Source organism: Passer domesticus, chromosome 5, assembly GCF_036417665.1.
Source record: "Passer domesticus isolate bPasDom1 chromosome 5, bPasDom1.hap1, whole genome shotgun sequence".
Lineage (NCBI taxonomy): Eukaryota > Metazoa > Chordata > Aves > Passeriformes > Passeridae > Passer > Passer domesticus.
Window position 1 is genome coordinate 52,199,272 of NC_087478.1, and position 22,006 is coordinate 52,221,277.

The 22,006-nt window shown below is 40.0% G+C and overlaps 1 protein-coding gene across 1 annotated transcript in view; it reads left to right on the top strand.

Moving 5' to 3' along the window:
- Positions 1 to 7,711: 7,711 nt before the first annotated feature.
- The window catches only part of ALDH1L2 (aldehyde dehydrogenase 1 family member L2), a 29,274-nt gene continuing 14,979 nt past the window's right edge, over positions 7,712 to 22,006 (top strand). Inside the window, 7 exon segments of the mRNA XM_064420461.1 lie at positions 7,712 to 7,798; positions 7,801 to 7,881; positions 13,572 to 13,713; positions 15,947 to 16,181; positions 19,732 to 19,897; positions 20,710 to 20,811; positions 21,382 to 21,471. Of these exon segments, the coding sequence (XP_064276531.1) occupies positions 7,727 to 7,798; positions 7,801 to 7,881; positions 13,572 to 13,713; positions 15,947 to 16,181; positions 19,732 to 19,897; positions 20,710 to 20,811; positions 21,382 to 21,471 (888 nt within the window). The 5' untranslated portion in view covers positions 7,712 to 7,726.

A 22,006-nucleotide genomic window follows, 5' to 3' on the forward strand; every position in this document is an offset into this window, starting at 1 on the left:
GGAGGGGAGCCTGGCCTCTGCGGGAGGAGGCGGGACAGCGCTGGCGCCGCTCCGCCGCCCCTCCCTGCTTCCCTCCTTCCGCCCGCCCCGCCCGGGGGTCGCCGCCGGGCAGCGCTGCTGCGGCTGAGGGAGCGCGGGGGAGGCCCCGCGGGGCGGGGAGTGCGCTGCCCCCTTTCCTCCGACCCCCGGCAGCTTGAGCCGGTCCTGCTGGGTGAGGCTGGGCTGGCCTCGGGGGCACCGGGGCTTTGGGAGCTTTCCTGGTTTTCGGCTCGGCACCCCAGCCTCTGCCAGCCTCTGGCAGGAGGGAAAGCTCTGCCGCCCACAGCGTGACCCTTTCCCGCAGCCGCCCCAGCGCTGCCCCTTTCTGGTGCTGGAGGAATTGTCCCTGCTCTGGGACGGTCTGGAGCTCAGGGAGAGTTGCAAAGCTCCCGCTCGTCATCCCCCTGTCGTTTGTGGTCACAAGGGCCGTGAGGTGCTTACCCACGTGCCGCTTTTTTTCTTTTTTTCCAGCACCCTAGGGGGGTGTAAAATCAGAATAAAAATAGAAGTACTTGGGAAAGGAAGAGAAGTAACTGTTCAGGGCCATTAGCAGCGACCACAGCAATTTCATTAGCTCAGCAGAATCTGTCAGCAGCAGAAAAGGAAATGGCTTTCAAAAGCAGTATCACCGGGAGCATCGGCCATATCAGTGGGGAAAGAGCAACAGAAATAGCAACCCGCATGAGAGATGTGTCAGTAAGTGCAGGACCATCCATAAAAGCTAACTTGGTAGTGCAACAATTCTGAAAATAGCACCTACTAGATTCTGGTTGCTTCCAAAAGAAGCCGTCCTTTGGAATCTATTGATTTCTAGGAATGAAAGATCTGATTGGTTGAATGATCACATTTATTGATTAATTTTTCTTAATAAAGTGCATTCTAAGAGGCCACTCTGGGAAAGAAGAGATCAAATTCAGCTTTGTGTGAAATTAAATAAATAGTGTGTGGAATAAGTTGTTTGTTTTGTTGGGTTTTTTGTTGTTTTTTTTTTTTTTTCTTACTGGAGAGAACTCTGATTTGGAACATATTGTCAAATAATCATGATGCAAATATGTCAATACATCTCCTCCACTCATTGGCTCTTATGCAAACTGAAGAGGTTCACACTGAGTTTCAATGGAGCCAGAAGTTTAACTGTGCAGGACATTGACAGCTGGCAGTGAACACAAGTGTCTCTAAGATGATGAGTATCACACAAAATGAAAACACAACTTATGCTAGACTTTGAGGATGTTGTTCTGTCTGTGCAGCTTTAATCGAGCTCAGTGTAGCTGCTATACATTTATTCAATGTATGTCTTCCAATTCTGAAAAATTAAACAAAAAATAGAGGAGTTTTCTTCACAAACCTTCTTTGAAACAAACACTTTCTTTCAGCTGTGTAAGACTGCACATGAACAGAGGCTTTCAGACTACTTAAAAAGCAGTTATCAGACCTTTTGTTCTCTGTCCCAGAAAAACGTGTCCTTCAATTCTGCAGGAAGGTACAAGGGAGTAACTTGCAGAACTGGCACTTGGCAGGGCTCTCACTTCCCACATCAAAACTGAATGTGTAAAATAAATGTTGCAGAGTTGCTTATTGTAAGGTTGTGGGATCATTGAAACTGCATGCAAGGTAATCCAGCTAGGTGGTCTGTGCCACACCAAAGGGTGCACTGTGATCCCCACAGCATAAGTGATGTAGCCTTTGTTTTAAATATGGAAAAATAAAATTATTTCAAAAGAAAATGCATTGAAATAGAATAGTTTGTTGGTGGATTTTGTTTTTGGGTTTTTTTTTTTAATGGAGCGGGAGGCTCTGTAACTGAAAAAAAAAAAAAATCACAATTGTACTCAATTAAGTACACCGGTTAAATTTATGCTGCCATTCATGGTCAGTTTATTTAAATGACTGATAATTGTCTTTTCTTTGGCTCCCTAGGTGGCAGTGTTTTGTTGCTCACACTGAAATTGTTTAGGTCATTTGGAAATTCTGCTAGAATTTCTGTCTTCTCTGAAAATCTGATTTAGACTTTGTCTTGAAGCTCCCTGGCAGCGATACTGGCTTGGATTTGATTGATAAGTTTGCTGGGCTGTCTTATCAGTGGATGGCTTTATGCTGTTCACTCATGTGAAATTACTGACATTTTATAAACAGAATTTCTGAAAGTGGGCTGACACAGCTTCCATTGTACCAGGAAGATTTTATGTGGTACAAACTCCTAGGAATTGCTAAGATTGCTCAAATATCTGTTAGAATCTTCATGAAATAGAGTAGTAAGAACATTCTTTAGACTTTGTTTGATAGACAGTGGTTTCTAAGCTGACCACTACTGAACACAGACATAATCGATAAAACAATATTTTTTTTTCGTCACGCCAAAATGGTCATGAAATGAAATTTCATCATGAACTTTCACAGGAACTAAGTAAAATGTGAACACAAATATGTTCCAGCTGAAATTACTTGTTACACCTGAGTACCAGAAAAAGTGGATGAGAGAATAAAGTCCAAAATACAGCAGAATTAATGTTGTACTATGACTGTTTCATTTATGAAGTGGTTAGGTCTCTATGGATTCATAAATCAACAGGAGCCTGATGCCATGAGATATTAAAAACCCTTTTTCCTTTGAAATTATTACAATTGGAAATACCATGCTACAATGGACAATTCAGTTGCCTGGTATTTTAAACAGCATTTTTCTGATATTTGAAACCATCCATCAGATATTTTAACCACCCAAACAGAAACCATTTAAAAAAAAAAAAAAAAAAAAAAAAAAAAAAAAAAAAAAAGAGGGGTCAGAAGAGCACCCAGATCAGATGTTGCTTCTTGTGCATACAGGCAAAGCTCCAACAAGACTGACAGTAATTTCTAGAATTGTAATTACTTACAGGAGAAAGAATTGGACTTGCTGTATCTGCAGAAACCCAACTATTCTCTATGTTCCTTGTCTGTGGAATGTTTGATGCTTACCTCTGAACATTTAAAATAAAATAAAGATTTTGCTCTAAGTTTTTGTGGCGGAATTCCCAGAAAGGATTTACCGTCTGAGATCTGCTCTTTGCGGCTCCACTCCACTAAGATAGCAACCACTTTTGCAGATGTAGTTCCTAATCTATTGTATGCAATCTGAGAGACTTACATTTATCCATGTGGGTAAGGCATCTGCACATGATAGTTCTTGCCACTTGTTACATTGGTGAAATAATCTCCTTTTCTCAACAAATATATACCTCCTTTTGGTTAGTCTGGAAAAATCAAATGTCAAGTGTAAAGTTTTAAATGGTTACTATCTAATTAAGACCCTGTGGGGGAAAAAAAATAATACAAGTTTTAAATACAAATGTTGCAGAGATAACAGACAAAGTAACTTTCCCGTAAAATTTTGCTTCAGCAAGGGGAAAAACATGAAATGTTTTTATTATGTAAAATTTTAGTTGAAACTTGTCATGCAATTAACATACTTAGTGAACCATACAAAGCCTTACTTTAGTTTTTTAATTACTCAGTCTTTAGAACTGGGTAAACTCTAAAGTATTCCTGAGGAATTTGAGTCTGAACTATGACCAAATCTTTAATCATCATGAAAAGCCCCATCAGGGATAATTTCCAACAACAAAAAGCCTATGCAGAGCTAATTTAGTTGATTACAGAGTCCCAGGGCATGATTTTCAAAAGAAAGCAAATCCTGGAAGATTCCAAGCAGTTTCCCAAGCACTTTCAGTATGTGCACGCTGTGTGGAACAGTCTTTCTTAACGATCTTGCCAAGTCTTGATGATGTCTTCCAACACACTGAGTAGCTTCTGCTTCACAGAAATCAACAAGGATTTAAAATATTCAGCTACATTAGGTCTTATATTTGTTCTGTACATTTCTGCACATGCAAGCACATTTTGCACATTTTTGCTGTTGTACAAGCACGTTTAACTCCTGAATAGCTTTGGCGAACATATCCCCCTATCAGTTTTTGCCACGTGCAGACATACATCTCGTTTGGTGACACAAAGGAAAAACCCCATGCTGAAAAGCTTACTATGGGTAATTGCAGGTTTTTTCCCAAAGATAAACTTTGGCTTTATGAAAAGGGATCAGAACTGAAAGGAAAAAAAAAAAATCCAAAATTAAGCTTAATGTATAAAATGTGCTCCAAACAAAGTAAGCACTGGTGTACTAGCATATTTTTTTCCCAAATGAACAAGAATTTAATAATTTGCAAGGTACTTCTCTGACTGGGGTACAAAAATTAATGGATAATACTTTGTGTCACTTTTTCCAACAACATAAATCCCAGAGGAATGCACTGTGTTACAATATTTAACACTGATGTTGGTGTTTACTAGGTCACACAAGACCCATCTCAAAGAGGTCAGCCTAATAATTTTCTGGATACCAGAAATCTTGATTGTAAGTATTTGCATATGAAATTCGACATAGGCAATTTGTTAAGTGGTTATTTAAACCCATTTGTATGAATTCATAACTCTGATGATAATGTGAAGCTGATGGTATGAAGATACCATCTTTGTCTGTGTTTTAGCACACCTTCATGGCCATTCATGTCCCTGCCCCTCTTATTGCTATGAAATCTAAAATAAATCCCACCTCTTCCTTCCCAGCTCTTCTTTATATGGTGACAACAGACATGTCCTCTTGTGATTTTTCCCTTTTGTCACCTAACATTTTAGTAGTGTGTGAAGTAAATGGAAATCTATTATTTTCTCACTAGGTTAAGAATTGTGTGTGGAGATGAAGGAGTGCCAATTAAGTAAACTTTGGTGCTTTACACTTGCATTGTTGAACTGTCTGTGTTGTGTGTGTACAGGGAATAGAGCCACAGGTTATTACAAATTGCTTGCTCAGGAAAGCCAGGCATTTTGCCATAAGCTCGCAAGTCAGTGGTTAAATGCCAAGTGTGCTGTTTGATTTGGGGAGGATTTTGGATCATGAACCAAGGTTTGAAGTTCCATGAACTTCAGCAATGCTTCAATCCAGTTCCAAACTTTGCATTATAGGACCATTTTGATGCCAGATATCATAGTAGGAGTTGACTGCACCCTATTTATTGTATGGAATTTGTGCAGCTTCCATCAAGCCATGGGAATACTACCCACACATTCATTTCTCCTACTGTCAGAGGTAGTGTTATCATTCCTTTAGTGAGGACTGTCAATACCTCTTGTTTGTGGGTTTGCTCAGCTGCAAACCAGCTGCACATGAACCTGTAAAATCCTTGTATTGCTACATGACCTATCAAACTGGGCAGTTAATCTTTCTGAAAGAAACTGCCAATTCAAAAAGGAAAACAAGACATTAACAACAGGCATTTCAGAACGACAGCTCCTGCAATAGTTAAATGATGCATTTTAGTCCAACAAAATTATGAGGTTTAATTTTTTATTGTACAATTTAAAGAAGGAATATTTTAAAGAAATGTAGCAATGAAATTTTGTAGATTTTCTGTGAGATAATTGGAAGATATGAAGCTGCATACCCATGAAAGTAGGCAAGAACAATATTTTAAGAATAAGCCACAAAGCAGAAAATTTTAGCTTTCTTAATAAAATCTGGAATTACTGTATACCATTCTTTTTAAACCCACAGTACCACAGATACTAGAGAAGGAACTTCTTGTATAAACATATTGTACCACTTTGTTAATAGAACTTTTTGATGACTTTTTGGCTGATTATTCCATGATCTAATAAATCACCACACACTCCACATGATACCATCATGAGAAGAATTTTCACTGAAGCAGACAAGTACTCCTGTAGATTTTTCATCCCACAGAAAAGAAATTATAGGAACTGGTTAGTGATTTTTCTTTGTAGAACTTTCTTTGCAAAACAGAAGTGCAATGGTTTATTTTAATTTAAAAGTTTTTGGTTTAATTTCTGTTTATTCTGCTCAGGGCCACCTACACTTATGGGACCACCAAGAGGCTTGAATAAAGGACAGGATATAATTGTGCTACACAGGACTAAATCAGAGAATGAGTAATGGTCTGAGAGACATAATGCAAGCCCTTGTGTAACTTTACTCTGTGAGGGGATTGTGTTGTGCCAACCCAGCTTCCTTGGGGACTGGCACAATTTACCTCTTGCAGCACCTCTTCTTCCTGCACCCCCTGAACAGGGATGGAACAGCAGGAGTGCAGCAGTCCTTGTCCTTAAGGTACTTTTCAGCATTTGAAATACCCTGGGGAAGACTCTGGGGGCCTGGGAGTAGAACCCTGTGATCACTGCTGCAGTTCTTTTGCAGGAAATCATAAAAAAGAGATATGATATATCACTGAGATATGGATATTTGCATGTCTGCTCTATTTTCAGCTGGAGCAAGGTGACTGCACGCCATAACTTTTGCTTAATCATTACCTCTGACCTCTCTGACATAGCTCACAACTTGGCTATAAGAAATTTTTTCCATTTTTGTCTTCCTTGTTCTTCTGACAGAACATAATGTATTTAAGTTTATAACACACCCATGTTCTTTGTGTGGCTGGGGTTTAAACCTGACCTAATTTGCAATGATGCAAATTATTACTGTCATGCTGTCTACTCTTGCTTTTGCTATTCCTGTCATTTTTGGGGTCATTTTCACTCGCTTTCTGGTCTTTTTTAGCACCCTGAAGTTGTGTTTTCAAGACCTTCTCCATATCTCTGACAATAAGATTTTGTTGTAGCTTCCAAATAATGTTGAAATTGAAACACTTTTAGTAATAGGGCTCAAGAGCAAGATTTTTAAGAAATGGCAAAGTAGAGTGAGCTGCTTTAATAATACTTGGCAAAGGTGGTGATATGGATTTCCAGTAAGTCATTAATGTTTTTTAACCCCATTACTAGCATTAAATAAACTAAAAATTAATGGTAATAATCCACACGATCTTTTACTCCTACAGTCAAGGGAATGTCTTGCCAGCAGCCTCGGTAGAGATGGCAGACGTGAAGGTGAGGGGTTCTGTCCCCTCAGGCTGTAAATGGCTGGAGCACTGCTGGGGACACGGCATGCAGAATGGCACCCGGGTGGCCTCGGTGGCCGTGACTACACGAAAGACAAGGTGTGACCGGAGAGGGTGCACTGGAGAGCCACAAAGATGATGAGGGATCTGGAGCAAGAGCTGTGGGAGCTGGGTCTGCTTCAGTCTAGAGAAGGCTGAGAAGGGATCGCATGTACCCCTACAAACACCTGGAAGACGGGTGCTTATAGGGTGGTGCCGGACTCTTTTCAGCGCCCAGCAGGTGCCCAGCAACGAGCAATGGCCACAAACTAAAACATGAGAAGTTTCACCTCAACATGAGGAAGGACTTCTATACATTGAGGGTGGCAGAGCACTCGAACTGCCCAGGGAGTCTCCATGGAGTCACCTGGACGCGTTCCTATGTGACCTGCTCTAGGTGACCCTGCCTTGACAGGGGGGCTGGACTGGATGATCTCCAGAGGACCCTTCCAACCCTAAGGATTCTGTGATTCCGTGTCTCCCGTGCCCGCGGGCCGGGACCCCCGCGCCGCCCCGCAGCTCCGTGCCCCGCGGGAGGGCTCGGCCGCCGCGCCGGGATCGGGAGCAGCGGCTCCCCGCCCCTTCCCTCCCCTCCGCTCCCCGCCGAGGCCGCCCCGCGACCCCCGCGGCTCCCGGGCGCCGAGCGCGGCAGGTGCGGGCCCCGCTCCCCGGCGCCGGGCCCGGGCGGGGTTGCGCCGCCGCGGATGCAGGCGCTGGCCCGGCGCCAGCGGCATCGGCGCGGGTTGCATCAGACGGGCGCTCCGGCACGGCCGCGGAGCCCGCTCGGAGCTGGCCCGGCGGCCGCAAGATGCTGCGGACAGCACCCCGGCTGCTGCGGACCATCTGCACCACGGCTGCGGTGAGTAGCGCGGGGCGGGCGGCCGCGCCGTGCCGTGCCGTGCCGTGCCGTGCCGTGCCGTGCCGAGCCGAGCTGTGCCGTGCCGAGCCGTGCCGTGCCGAGCCCGCCAGCGAAGCGGTCGGGGGGCAACCGCGGGGAGGGGGATGGCGGGAGCGGGTGTTCTCCAGCGTGTGATGTGTGTCGTCTCTGCCGAGCATTTAGCAGAGCGCGTACGGGCGCGGCAGGGTCGGGAAGGGGCTCGGTGTGGGTGCAAAGGCTGCTCTCGCCCGGCTGTTCGGCGAGCGGGACCGCAGCCATCGTCTGGGCGCTGCATCTTGCAGGGATGTGCCTGGAAGCCGCGGGGAACAGGCACCGGCGATGCTGTGATAATGCCCCGTAATCGTGTGTCAAGAACAATGTCATGCAGCCGTTCTGTGCCTCCCTCGTGCTGGGTTTGCCCTGAGAGAAGCTGAAGGTTCTCTTCGCAGTTAGAAGGGACCATGCTCGTCCCCAGCGCCCAAGTGAAGCCCCCCGGCTCTGGCCTGTTTCGTTTGTGACCTTCTCAGCGCCGGTTCATAGCTCTGGCGTGGTGGACTGCTCAGGGTTGAAGTTGATGGCCTAAATTCCTCTGCACCCCATGGTTTAGTCTTTTACAGCTCTGAGCATTTGTTTCAAGTCATTTTCTTTATGTCTGGTTACATATATAGACTGCAGGACTCCTGCAAGGAACCTCTCCCTGAAAGCCGTGTCCAGTCCAAGTTGTCCAGATGTGTAGGTCTGGCAAGTTGGATGAGGCTTGGGGGATTTTTTTCTTCCCTAGAGATTGTTCATTGTTTCGTGTTTGGCTGCTCAGTTTTGTTTGAGGACAGCAATCCTCCAAAGGTATCTGCATGGAAGGCATTAGAATAATGAGATTTGACACAAGCCTTTTGGAAATGCAACCAGCAGTGCCAAAAAAAAGGAGAATGAATGAACGGTGGGAACACATTGCCCTGGATGTGTATGTAGATGGGGGTGGGGCTCTACTATAGGCTTCTATTTGCAGGCACTGGAATTCAGCACATGTAGGGGGATCTCAGTAGAAATAAAGTTGCAGTACTGCTTTTCAAAAGAAGCATCTCTCTGTGATAATTTAAAAAAGATGTAACATTCAAATTTTTTTAGCTTTACTAAATTCTTATGCAAACTAAGTAAAATATTGTAATCTTTTTGATTATAAGGTTTGTACCCAGAGTAGCAGTTACTAAATCTTAATTTTCAGTAAATTTCATTAGTAGTTATATCCAGTTGAAGTTTAGATGCACATACAAAAGAGGCAGTAACAGAAAATTATTTTTATGCAACAAAAAAAATTCTCCTCTGAAGAGATTTTGTAAGTTTAGAGTCTACTTAGAGAAGAAAATGTAGATGTTGGACTTATCTCCCATTTCTAGGGAACTTGACAAGATAGTTACCAGCATTTGTCAGGCTGTCATCTATGTAGTACTTAATTCTATTTGTTAGTTTTACTTCTGTATAAGTGTTTTGGAGGAAAAAATGAACCATAATGGAATCAAACATTAAAATACTGTATAACTTTTAATGAGCTGTTTTAAAATAAATTCCAGTATGGTATCAAGAGATCATATGGACAGAATTTTTAAATACAGAAGTTAAACTTAAATCTGTGCTTTTGTATTGAGGTGGTGAAACACGTGTGAACTTTGAGACACGTTGAGCATGCAAGATAAGACTGCTTGTACAAACACTTCTCGGATTTTATGCTTCTACCTTTATCTTATTGTCTTCATTCAAATCATGAGTATTTGAGTCAAGGAAACATAATCACTGTTAATCTATGCTATAAACAACATACAAAGTTAAAGAAGAAATGAAAAGTTGAGACAGTGAAAACAACAAAATTACAGAGTGAAAACTAATATCCTAAACTCTTGTATCTTGGCAGCGCTGTCATAATAACTATATTATTTTATGATTAGTCATAAAAGAAGGGCCAGCTCTCCCTAAGCTACCTGAACTGCATTGTTTCCTATAACTAGGAATTGGGTAATCTTACAAAAGTGCAGCAAAAGATCCACTCTGATGCTACATGACCATTAACCTTAAATGCATGGTTCATGCAGGCTACACTTTCATTGTCAGCCAGGCAGCTGCAAAAGGAGTCTGGTATAATCTCTTGACATCACTGTCAAAAACAATAAAAAGTTTAATCTCTGTGCATGTTAATGATAATGATGGAGTACCCATCTAGCACATATCCAAGTTTTTTTTGGTGTTCTTTAATAGAATTTCTAAAGTTTCATGATGAATGCTAGCGATGGCACACTGGCCAAAATGGCATTTCTGTAAGACAGAAAACACCAAACTCTTTTTCTTCTGTGTCATCTTATAGAACTTTCCATTTTAATTGAGTGTTATGTCCACATTAAATTCTTGTACAAAATTTTCCCACTTCCACAGGTCTGACTCATCTTAGGTAAAAAAGCTTAAGGAGACTTTCCAAAAGAAGATATGAATGGCTATAACATCTCATGCAGTTGTTCCACTGTAATTTTTCAAATAAAACAAAAAAACAAAGGACTGAACTTGTGGTCCAAGCATGCAAGCCCCTCCACAGAGATATTTTCCTTTTCTTTTTTTTTTAAAACTCAGTAGAAATCCTGTTCATGGCTGACTTGTAGGTACCACAGTGGAGAGAGAACTCAGGAATCACTGGTCACAGTTGCTAGATCCATCTTGCAGTTGAAACCAGTTCCCATTTGAGTTACCTTCTGGAAGTGTGAGGCAGCAAAGCTGATTTACTACCAGAATAATGTTTTTGTGCACTACATAATTTCCCACACTGGAGTCTTCTCAGTCTTGCCAGTTTCAGTTTGGGTTTGGTGGGGTTTTTTTATTTGTTATTCATTTGGGGACTACATTCTTTCTTTGCTTTTCATCATTTGTTGATTCAGTTCCACAGCTAGCACAAATTAAATGTGTGGCTTTACTGAAAGTATGTTGATTTACAGCAACTCATGAGTTGCTGTAACAGCTATGCCATTCCATATAATATGAGAATCAGATTTATTCACAGGGCAACATGAACTGAAAGTGTAGGAATAGAGGGTGCATATGTTATTAACAGTTTGTGAATAAACTCTTTGTGAAAAAGTAACTATTTAAGTGGTGATAAATTTGGACTTAAAATTACAAGATTGTCCAAATATCAGAGAAGCAGCTGAGTACAGAAGTGAGTACTTTAACAGTGCTTTGAAAAGGAGTTCGGGTAGATTTATAAAAGCAATCATATGACATGATTTTTTGTGATGGCAGAGGAGAAGATTCATTAGGTAAGAAGATCCCTTCCAGTCTTGTGTTCTTACTGAGAAATGTCAACAAAAGGGCAGAAGTAGAATAAGTCATTCTCATCTGGACTATTTTAAACATTTATTTAATATACTAGTTGGGCACTAGTTAGCACAGTACAGAAATCAGAGGATTTCATACCATGCTAAACATGTTCAGTGATCCAGCAGGTTAATCTTTCTCCAATTTGCCTGACTATAGTTAAAATACTTGGAAAAATCTAATAATTGTTTTTTGACTTTTTGTAGTGCAGCAGCATTTCTGCTGTAAAGACATCCATCATAAAGCATTGATAATGAGCACCACCTGCATCAGTCTGGCTTTGCTGGATAAGGATTGCAAGGATAAGTTGTAATTCAGAACAAGGTCTTGTCTTTGTTAAGAACAAAATAGTAGACTATTTGAGGTATAGCTGCCAGCAGTGCAATGTTGGTTAGTAACATTATCATCAGCAGTCTCACAGACATTTTTTTGCCAGCCAGTTATAACAGTCTGATTTCGCAAGGGCCTGAGTTATGTCCACCTTTGCATCTTACTGCTTGTTTGTGCTGCAGTGGCACTAGTGCTGAGTAATGCTGCAATACAGGACAGTTTTATTATGCAGTTTCATTCTCAGGAAAAATATTGTGTCCAGTACAAATAATTATTTCCTATTGTTTTATATTAAAAAAGACCCCCACATTTCAATATTCCTGTAGTGGAACCTACCAATTCGTAACTCCGTTTTCTAAAACCAGCTGCACAACAAAAATGTAACCTGAAACCAGTAAAATGCATCTGTAATATGTCAGTTGTAAAATGAATTGCAGTAACCTGTTTTTCAGGACATTTGTCTTTGTCATGTGATCTGATAGACAGTGCAGACCATTTGTTATCCAATCAATAACCCACTCAGTCCAAGTATTCTCATGTCCCAGCACCCTAAGAAAGGGAAGGGGTGGGAGGAGATAAACATACAAGTGCCAACTCACAAGCAAAACAAACATCAGTGGTTAAGACATTCATAGAGTGCTTTAATTCCTCTAATGGGTCATAAGGAAAAAAATGGAAGTCAAAGTCCAGTTGTGAAAAATAAAGTTAAGAACAAAGGTGGGGAGTGTGTGGATTTATTTCCTACCTTTCATTCAAGCCTCCTAAGAGGAGGGATCTGTATGGTTTGAGTCTAGGAACATTTGTGCCAGATTCAGCTTTGAGGAAGGTACTTTTTCTGTTTATTCTGTGCAGATATTTCCTTTTTAACCAGGTCTGATAGTCCATTTGTTTTTCAGAGGTTTCCAGTTTTCATTTTCCAAAAGCTGACTAAAACGGCAAAGACAGTGCATATAGAGACAGTTCCACCCTTTTGCCATGTTTCCATGCTCATTCCTGCTCCCCTGCTGGCCCTATGTTAGGACTCATGGCCGTGTGCTGTAAGTTAGACCAGTGAAGAGATCCAGTTATGAATAAGCTGCATTTTTCATGTCCGTGCCTGCTCACTTCAGTACCCTAATGCAGTTCTTGCAGCTACAGCAGTACCAGTTCTGGGATAAAGGAGGTGTTGGAGGTGAGGGACTGGAGGTAGGATGGGAAAGGAGCACAACTGCCACATAAATCTAAAAGGACTCAGAAAGAAAAAGTAGTTTTCTCAAGAAGCAATCACTTGAAAAACATAGCAATATCTGATATTCTGATATCATCATAGTGTTGTGATTCTAACTATCATAAATTTTAAAAAAAGGTGGAGGTGTTACTTGCACCTGCTCTGCTTGAGGAAGCTTAAATCACATGTCCAGTGTACTGGAATCCAAATGCAGCAGGCAATGGAAGTCCAGCAAGGGAACCTCACCTTTAGCACCTTTTTTTGCTTGTAGGAGTATCCAATGGATGATCATCACCTTTAACCTGGCAGGAACAGTGCAAGTTTGTCTTCTGTAGCCTATACATGTTAACCACAAATAATATACCTCTGTTTAATTATGGGGATTTAGGGGGCATGTTCCAGCCACATAAATTATGTCTACAAAAAGTGTTTATGTATGTTTCAAGAAATATATTTTCGTTTCTGACTATGGATAAGATTCATGGAGCCTCTCATAAGAAGCAGTGGGTGGTCTGTCTAATGAAAATTCTAAAAAAGCCATATAAACATCAGTGACAGTATCAGATGATACTTTCATGTGAAGTATACTCTCTCTGAATTGTATGTTACCTGTCATTAAGCTCAAAAATTGATTATTATTCCTTCAAAGGTGATTAGGTTAGAAAAGGCTATTCCATTTTAAATCAAACTGAAAATTGACAAAGAAAGAGCAAGACAGAAATGTAAGCAATAACATATTTTCTTTGCATCCTACAACATGTTTTGTTTTAATTCTTTTTACCAGGCTTATCAACATAAGCTAAAGCTAGCCCTTATAGGTCAAAGTATTTTTGGACAAGAAGTTTATAACAAGCTGAGAAAAGAGGGACATAAAGTTGTGGGTGTATTCACTGTGCCTGACAAGAATGGACAAGCTGATCCTTTGGGTAAGTGAAACCTGAATCCAAATCTAAAAATTACAGGTGTACATAACAAATTTTCCTTTTCATTAGAAGGTTATAGCTATATGGGAATGACTTGCATATATTGCCTTTGATCCACTAAATCCGGTACAAGACCTATCCTTTAACAAACACCAGTCCCAGAACCAGTTTAACCTTGTCAATTTATCAGTACTTTAAAAAAGCAACTTTTAAAGTAGTTTCTAAACATGCAGGACTGTATATTAAGGTATTGGAAAACCAAAATTAATCTGGATATCTTATTGGAATGTATATCCTAGACGTAATCATTCTGAACTAGATCTGTATCTTACAGCAAATAGCTGCTGAGCCTATATTCAAGTGCAAATGTCTGTCACCTGCTTCTCTGTGCTGGCTGGGATACTCAGGGCACTGAGCCAAGATTGTTTATCCCTGGCTTTCTGCCCTTTTTGACAAGCTTGTGTGTGGCAGTGTACCTGCAGAACCTATTTCTCTTCCACCTGGACTATGGAAAACACATTCAAAAGGTTGGAGGAGGCTTTGCTCTCCCTCTCTCTATTGAATGCAGGGCACCCCCAACACAGGGAGTAATTGGCATCTGACTCCATTGATTCAGAAGGCTGAACAATTGCTTTATTAAAACTATATTATAATACATTATCGTCTACTAAATTACATAGCAAAGAGATACTAAAGAATACTAAAGAAAAACTTGTGACTGAGACAGCCAGGACACAGCTTTGACCCAATTGGCCAAGGAAACAAAACAATCCTCAGTAGATTCCAATGGACAAATCCCTTCAGGTAAACAATCTTCCTAACACATTCCACATGTGCAAAACCAACAGGAACAGAGAATAGAGATAAGAATTGTTTGCTCTTCTTCTCTCTGTGCTTCTCCAGGAAAAATCCTGTGAGAGAGAATTATGTCTCTCTCTGTTCAGAGAATGTGAATATCACATGTTTTCCATTGTTGAGGTGCATAAGGATTTTCTAGGCTTACTAAAGAAAGAAGTTTTGCTTGTTCAAAATTGTACTCATTGTATTCAGAGCCCAGCATGGCAAAGAAGCTAATTTGGAACCATCTAAATTGTCACTTTTTTTTTTGGTTTTTGTTTCAGTGACACAAGTTCAAAGACTGTGAGTTAATATGATTAGCAAATAGAAGTGCCAGAATGGAATGTACCTTTATGGATAATCTGAAATCAAAACTACATTCCATGAGCTGTTTCAATTCTCTCTTGGTTTTGGTTGGGGGCTTTTTTTGGTGGTTTTTGTTTTGTTTTGTTTTGTGTTATTTTGGTTTTTGTTTTGGGTTTGTTTTTTTTTAATATGGTCCTGACATGTTTTTACAGAACTCTCATTAGAGAAGAATCAAACATAAATTTTGCTTACTGGTGCTGTGGTGTTCACAGACTAGCATGTAATTCTCAACTCTACCTCATTAAAAGATTTAATCACACTTTGGAAGAATTAGAGAAGGCAACTATTAGTTTAGAAAACGAAAAATTGACTATCCATGTCTGTTTGGATTACATTATAAAAGTTTATATACAATATAGCATAACTTGTTTACATTATATGAATTAGTCTTGTAAGATCGTTACACTAACAAATGTAACTAAGTAAATCTTCCAATCTTTCAATAATGTATTTATTTTTAGCTAAAACCACAGGACTAATTAAGTCCAATCTCTTCTGATTGCGGGAAAAAAATGAAATTAAATTACTAGACAACCACTTGTTTTTCCTTCCAGATCACTCAAAAGCTTAAGTCTCAAGTGTTTCCTGAAGTTTTCTGTGTCCTCAGACAGCTACAGTCTTTGTTTTCTAAAAGTAACTTCAGTACACACTAACTTGCATGGAATAATATTTAAATAAGAATTTACCTAAGACTTAAATCAACAGGCTAATGATTCTTCAGGTCAAGCTCAAGATCCAATTTCACAGACAAAAAAGAGAAAGTAAAATATGAATACCTATCTTTTCTGCTTTCATTGGTACTTACTAGCTAAGTCATAAGAGTGAACTGAAAGTTGAGATTGACATAAGCTGTAGGAAAAAGAATCAAAGACAGAATTAATAAAATGCATCCAAGCACAAAGGTTTTTAAACAGCATACAGAAGAGCACTCTGTGGTCATATACTTGATGATTTGTTTGAGTTGTCATGCAATATGTCTCTGGCTTGAATTTTTAACACAGAATGAAAAAAAAATACTGTTCTTGCCCCTCAGCACTGGCAGCGGAGAAGGATGGCACTCCTGTTTTTAAGTTCCCCAAGTGGAGAGCTAAAGGCAAGCCTATCCAGGAAGTAGTTGCAGCCTACAAATCAGTTGGAGCAGAGTTAAATGTCCTTCCATTCTGTACACAGTTTATCCCCATGGATGTTATTGACTGCCCAAAACATGGCTCTATTATTTACCATCCATCCATCTTACCACGCCACCGAGGAGCTTCTGCAATCAACTGGTGAGTTCTGTGCATGAAATCCACGTGTTTGTCACGTTAGGGGCTGGTCTGCCCCCGTTACTCTTGTCAGTGCTGCAGTTCTCTTGACTTGCAAATGCTCTGAAGGAACTTCTCTAGAGCAGCTGACTATTTGGTGCATGAACAGCACTTCATACCTAGGATTCATTATTGTTTCCAGGGCGAGCTCAGCTGTTGCTCTGGAGGATCAGTGGTGTGAGCTGTACATTCATATGTTTTACTCACGTGCACGAATTCACAATCTGGAGTTTCCATAAGCAGGACACTGCCCTAGTGGCTCATCCCCACAAACACTCGATAACTGTCACAGGAAGGTCTGATATAGACCCTAAAGTTCACAGAGAGGAAGGGAGAAGAGAGAATCCACAAAAAAAACCAACTTTATCTCACAAGGTAGGTTCAGATCATCACCCTGAAAGAACTACACTGCAATAATGGTCACAATAGACTCAAGTCTGGCACTCTTGTGACAACGTAAATGACATTATCACAGTGTCTAAATTCAGTAAGAAATTATCTAAATATGGAGAAGCAATTTAAAAATAATCTTACAGGCAGCATGGTGATTATCTGAATCCACAGTGTTGTGGATTCAAAGCAAAAGCATACTTAGTTTTGTTTAATTTTAATCCTTCCTGGAAAACGTACTAAGCTGAAATACTTAAGTGGAGGAGACTATTGAGGAGACTATTAGAGGAGACTATTAGAGAGGAAAGGACTTCAAAAAGTTTCAGTTGTGTTCAAGTGTGTAAAGTAAAATAGCATAAACTCAGCAAAAAATGAGAGTGAGACAGTCCAGAAAAGAAAGAAACAGCTTTTTAAGGCACAAAATGTAATACCAACAATTCCTCCAAATATGTTAAAGGCTGAAGGTAAGTAGCTGATAGAGGTATGGGATTTAACAAAGGTATTTATCAAAGAGAATACCACAGTAGGAAATCTGTATTGGTATTCAGGATGGAGGAGCTTAAGATGTTACTATCCTACAGTCCTTCTTTGGGTAGAATAAGTCAAAACAATTCTCTTGAGCTAAACTAAGACATTTTTGTGAACTGTTGAAGGAATAAGAAACTCTTTGTCAGGGCCACAGGACTTCAGCAAATTTGAAGTTGCAGATTTGAAATGACCTGCAAATGTTTCTTTTTCTTAAGGTTATGTTGATGCAGGTGACTGGGAAATAGCAAAAGCAATACCAGTTTTAAAAAGGCTGAAAGAGAAAGACAGGAAACTTTAGATCAATGATTCTGATTTAAATCTGTAATAAGGTATACATTTTCTATGAAAACGAGTAAATGTGATAATGTGAGAGTGAGAAAATGAGAGGTCAAATTCAAAGTTAGGAAGCTTACACAACGCACACAAGGGGGAAACCCCCCTGCCTATATATAAGCAGTGTTAAAGTTAATTGTTGTTACTCAGAAAAGGGTTGTTGTTACTCACCATGGAAGGATCCATTCATTCAAGAATTGGACTCAATGGTCCTTGTGGGTCCCTTGTGATTCTGTGATCTTAAATACTGTCTGCATCTCAGCTGGAACATGAACTAGCTAAGTTCGGAAAAGACTACGAAAGATGGCCAAGGGTATAGGACAGCTTTCACATGGCTGAAGACAAATGATGGAATCTTCAGACTGGAAAAGAGGGCATTGGGGAGGACATACACTAGCTGTGTGTTGAGCCATGAAAGACATGGAAAGTGAAAAAAGAATGATTCCTCATTCTAATCAAAAGTCAGGGAGCAGCCAGCAAAGACATCAAGTAGTAGGATTTTTCCAAATACATGAGGTCCTTTTACTTCATGCAGTTTGTTATTAAATTGTGCAGTCTCATATCTAGAGAGCTCTTAAAGGATGCTTTTGTGGAGGAGAAATTCATCAAGATGTATTTCACAGGAAGGTGTAGACGCAAACTCTGTTTCAGGAAGTTATTTCATCAAGTGCAAAGGTTTGCAGAAATGGAATGTTTGCAGTGTTGTATCACTTGCTCTATTTTGCATATTCCTTCTGCAAAAGGAATCTTTTCTATCTGCTGCTGCCCTTCTCAAGTGAAGGCCATTGCCTCGAGGCCTTTAAACTGAACTAGGACTTGGCTTTGACTGTCTGTTCGTGTGTTTCACCCTCTCACCCCTTGCTGTAATCACTACTTTCACATTGTGGCTACAGCCCTGGTGCTGATCAGACCCTTTATCTTCACAGTAAAACCAAGAAAACCTTTGAGAATTAGGCATGGCTAAACATAACCAGGTACAAACAAGGGTGCTGAGGTGCAGAGGGTTCCTCACTCGCTTCCTTTGCAGTCTCTTCCAGCAGCTGCCATTCTGTTATCAGCAGCCCTTTGTGGAGGGAGCTGCTGGACAGAGGAGGAGGCACACAGCAGTTCTTACCTTGTCACCTATTCAGCATCAGAGACATTTGCTTATAAAACCTTCTTTTCCATGCTGAGTACATCCATTTCTCACTAGAGTACTCTTTTGGGACTTTTACGTAATAAAAACTAGAAGAAATGCAGCTTAAATATGTGAAAGATCTGATAAGGGCTAGCCAAACTTCTGTAAGCTTTCACTTCTGTTATACCTGCCAACTTCCCCAGTTGTCTTTGGAGTTCGTCCCTTGTTCATCCCATATGTACTTCAGTGTACTTCACTCATTTCAGTGAATGCAGCTTTCAGTGCTTATAACTAATAATGAATTTTCCTATGTATAAGCCAGATCTCAGACAATTCTGTTACAACATGGGCTGCTGAGGGAATACTTACATGAGATATGTATTACTTAAAATAGCATTGAAGTTTGCGTGCATACAAATGGCTGAAAACATGCAGGAAATATTTTTCTCATAGTTTCTGGCTGCTCCCTTAAACACACTTCAGTTTCATTTTTCATCATTCTGAGACACATGCCAAAGAAGAACTGCAAAATTTTAGGTGGCTGAAGTTCCCTTTGGATGCAGAAGCAGATTCTGAGCTGAGGTAAATCAGCACAGGTCTAATATAAGCACTGCTATGTTCATGCACAGCAGCTGAGAATCTGGCTGGAAAGCCTTAATTCTGTTAATAACTTTTCCTTAAATAGTTGCATATTTATCATTTTCCACTCTGAGTTTAACTCCTTTTCAGCTGTATGACACATATACTTCCTTGCTGACCTGCAGATGAGCCATCAGTAAACAATCATGAATTATTAAGATAGCATTCTGTTAGTTGCTTCCATCTTTCAAATTCTGTCATAACTGTTGCACACCTTATGCTCTGAGTGGCTTATCATTTATAATACTTTAAAAATAATTATCACAGTGAACTATGTGAGACAGCCTGGGTTCACTTGCAGCATTTCCTGTGTCATTTTTGGAATCCACACATCAACAGTGTCAAATCAATGGGTTCCTGGCTGTGAAGTGAGCAGTGAAAGTATAGTAAAGATTGTTTGGATTTTCTTTTCTATCTTCCTGAAGAAAATAAATGTAAAACGTGAGTTGATATTCCTAACTACTTTAATTTTTTCTGTATTTACTGTAAGTATTTTTTTATGCCCAGGACTTTAATTCAAGGAGATAAGAAAGCAGGATTTACTATTTTTTGGGCTGATGATGGTTTGGACACTGGACCAATACTTCTGCAGCGAGAATGTGATGTTGGCCAAAATGATACCGTGGATGACCTGTATAACCGGTTTCTCTTCCCAGAAGGAATAAAGGCTATGGTATGTTTAACTGTACTGAATACCCTTTTTAAGAGGAAAAGGGATTGAAAGTAAAGGAAGTACAGACATGATGTATGCATTTGGAAAGACAGAGGTTGTGATACTCAGCCAAATCCTAGATTTCACTGGAGCTGTGCGGCTGCCCAACAGCTGAGGATGTGACCTCAGAATATTTGTTGCTGACAGCAGGCAGAGCATATTCTGTTTCCACAGATGGCATGAAGTTGAATTTGTTTGGAATGTGGCTCTTTCGTACAAGACAAAATCTTTTAAAGGCTCAGCAACAACAAAAAATTAGGTGTGAGATTTTAAAGAAAAAATGGTAGTATGGTGTTTGAGGCTCAAAGTTCTGGTGGACTGGCTTTGGGTTTTCTGTGCTTGTCATTTTTTTGTATTTTTTTAAAGTAAATAAAAGAAAATGCACAAAAATTATTCAGCATTGCTCCTTAGAGATTTTTTTTTCTCCCTTCATTTAAATGCAGAAAAATAATTTTTTGCAGAGAGAAAAAGGAAAACATTGAATACAATCATACTGAGCCACATTTCTGTTCTGGAGAATTCAGACAGCTGTTCTAAGTTTGGTGACTAGGTACTCCCATGAAATTCTGGAGGCTATTTCTTTAGTCAGAGAGACTCAAGGAAACACGTTTGTTCAGGGCAGCACTGGTCCCTTAGGGTTTGGAAATACTAGGTTTAAAAAAATCCAAACTAATTCACCTTGTGGCAGAAAGTCTTTTGCTTTCATTCCAAAGTATGACTGAAGAAAAAAAGATGAGCCAAGCTAACATTAAATCTTTTACTTTTTCACATAGGTGGAAGCTGTACATCTAATTGCTGATGGTAAGGCCCCTCGTATACCTCAGCCTAAAGAAGGGGCAACATATGAAGGGATCCAGAAAAAGGAAAATGCAGAGGTAGTGTGAAGTAACACCTTTTTTTGTGCATAGTGCTAGAAAAGTTATTAATTCAGACTACAGTAGCAGCAATATGAAGTTAACATTAATTTTAATTGAGTTTTTCCTCACCTCTTTTTCCTGGAATACCTCTTAGGATGCTGTAATGGAGCCTTAGGTTAAGTTCCATTTTCCTTTCAGCAGTTACATGTATTTAGAAACTTGGTGTCTTATTCAGAATCATGTACAGGCAGCTGAGGCAGCTGCAGTCTCAGTAAGGATTCTTAGTAAGCTACCATACTTGTGAATACAACAATGAATCAAGATCACTCTCTTTGTTTGCCAACAGGCCATATGAAATTCTCTACCAGAAATACATTTTATTTTAGGAAAAGAAAGTTTTGGCACATTTCCTTCTGGTTCCAAAAATTAGCACAGGCTGTATAAACACAGATGAAAATATTAATTGAATTCCCATATGAGAATTATTTGATCTAAGCACCCCTACTTACACACATCTACTGCATTAGATGATCTTGTTTGTGGTTGGGAAGGTGTGGTGGTGCATCCTGGCATGTCTTGATTTCTTAGATCTCCTGGGACCAACCTGCAGCAGCTTTGCACAATTGGATTCGAGGGCATGATAAAGTGCCTGGAGCATGGACAACAATAAATGGACAGGTATGCTCTGAAAACCAGAAGAATATTCTTATCTATACTCTCTTTTTGACTCTTTTTTATTATAAAATTAAAGATATCTGCATACAGGTGAATACAAATGGCTGTTACATTAGAGTAGCTCTAATCTGGTGACTTTATGTTTTGTGTGTATCTAGAACAGGCACCTAAAGAAACACACAGAACACAGTAGTTAAGCGTTTTTAATAGCAGAATTAATTTAATTTGAAGAAAGATAAGTACAACATCTGGAAAAAAAAAAAAAAAGAGACATGGTACAAAGGTGTGAAGAGTAGAACCAAACTGTGCCAGTCATTTTGGGAAGCAGGTATGCATTACAGTATAGTACAGCCCATGTACAGTGGCCAACATCACAGTATGGACAGCAAAATGAAGCACTGTGGGCTGCTGAAATAACAGAGGGTTTCATTTTAAAGAGATTTGGACCTAGATAGTTTGCAGAAATAAATCTATGAAATCTTATAGAGTGAATGGTCTCTCACTCTGGGATGCGCTGTCAAAAGCTGCTCCCTTTCCT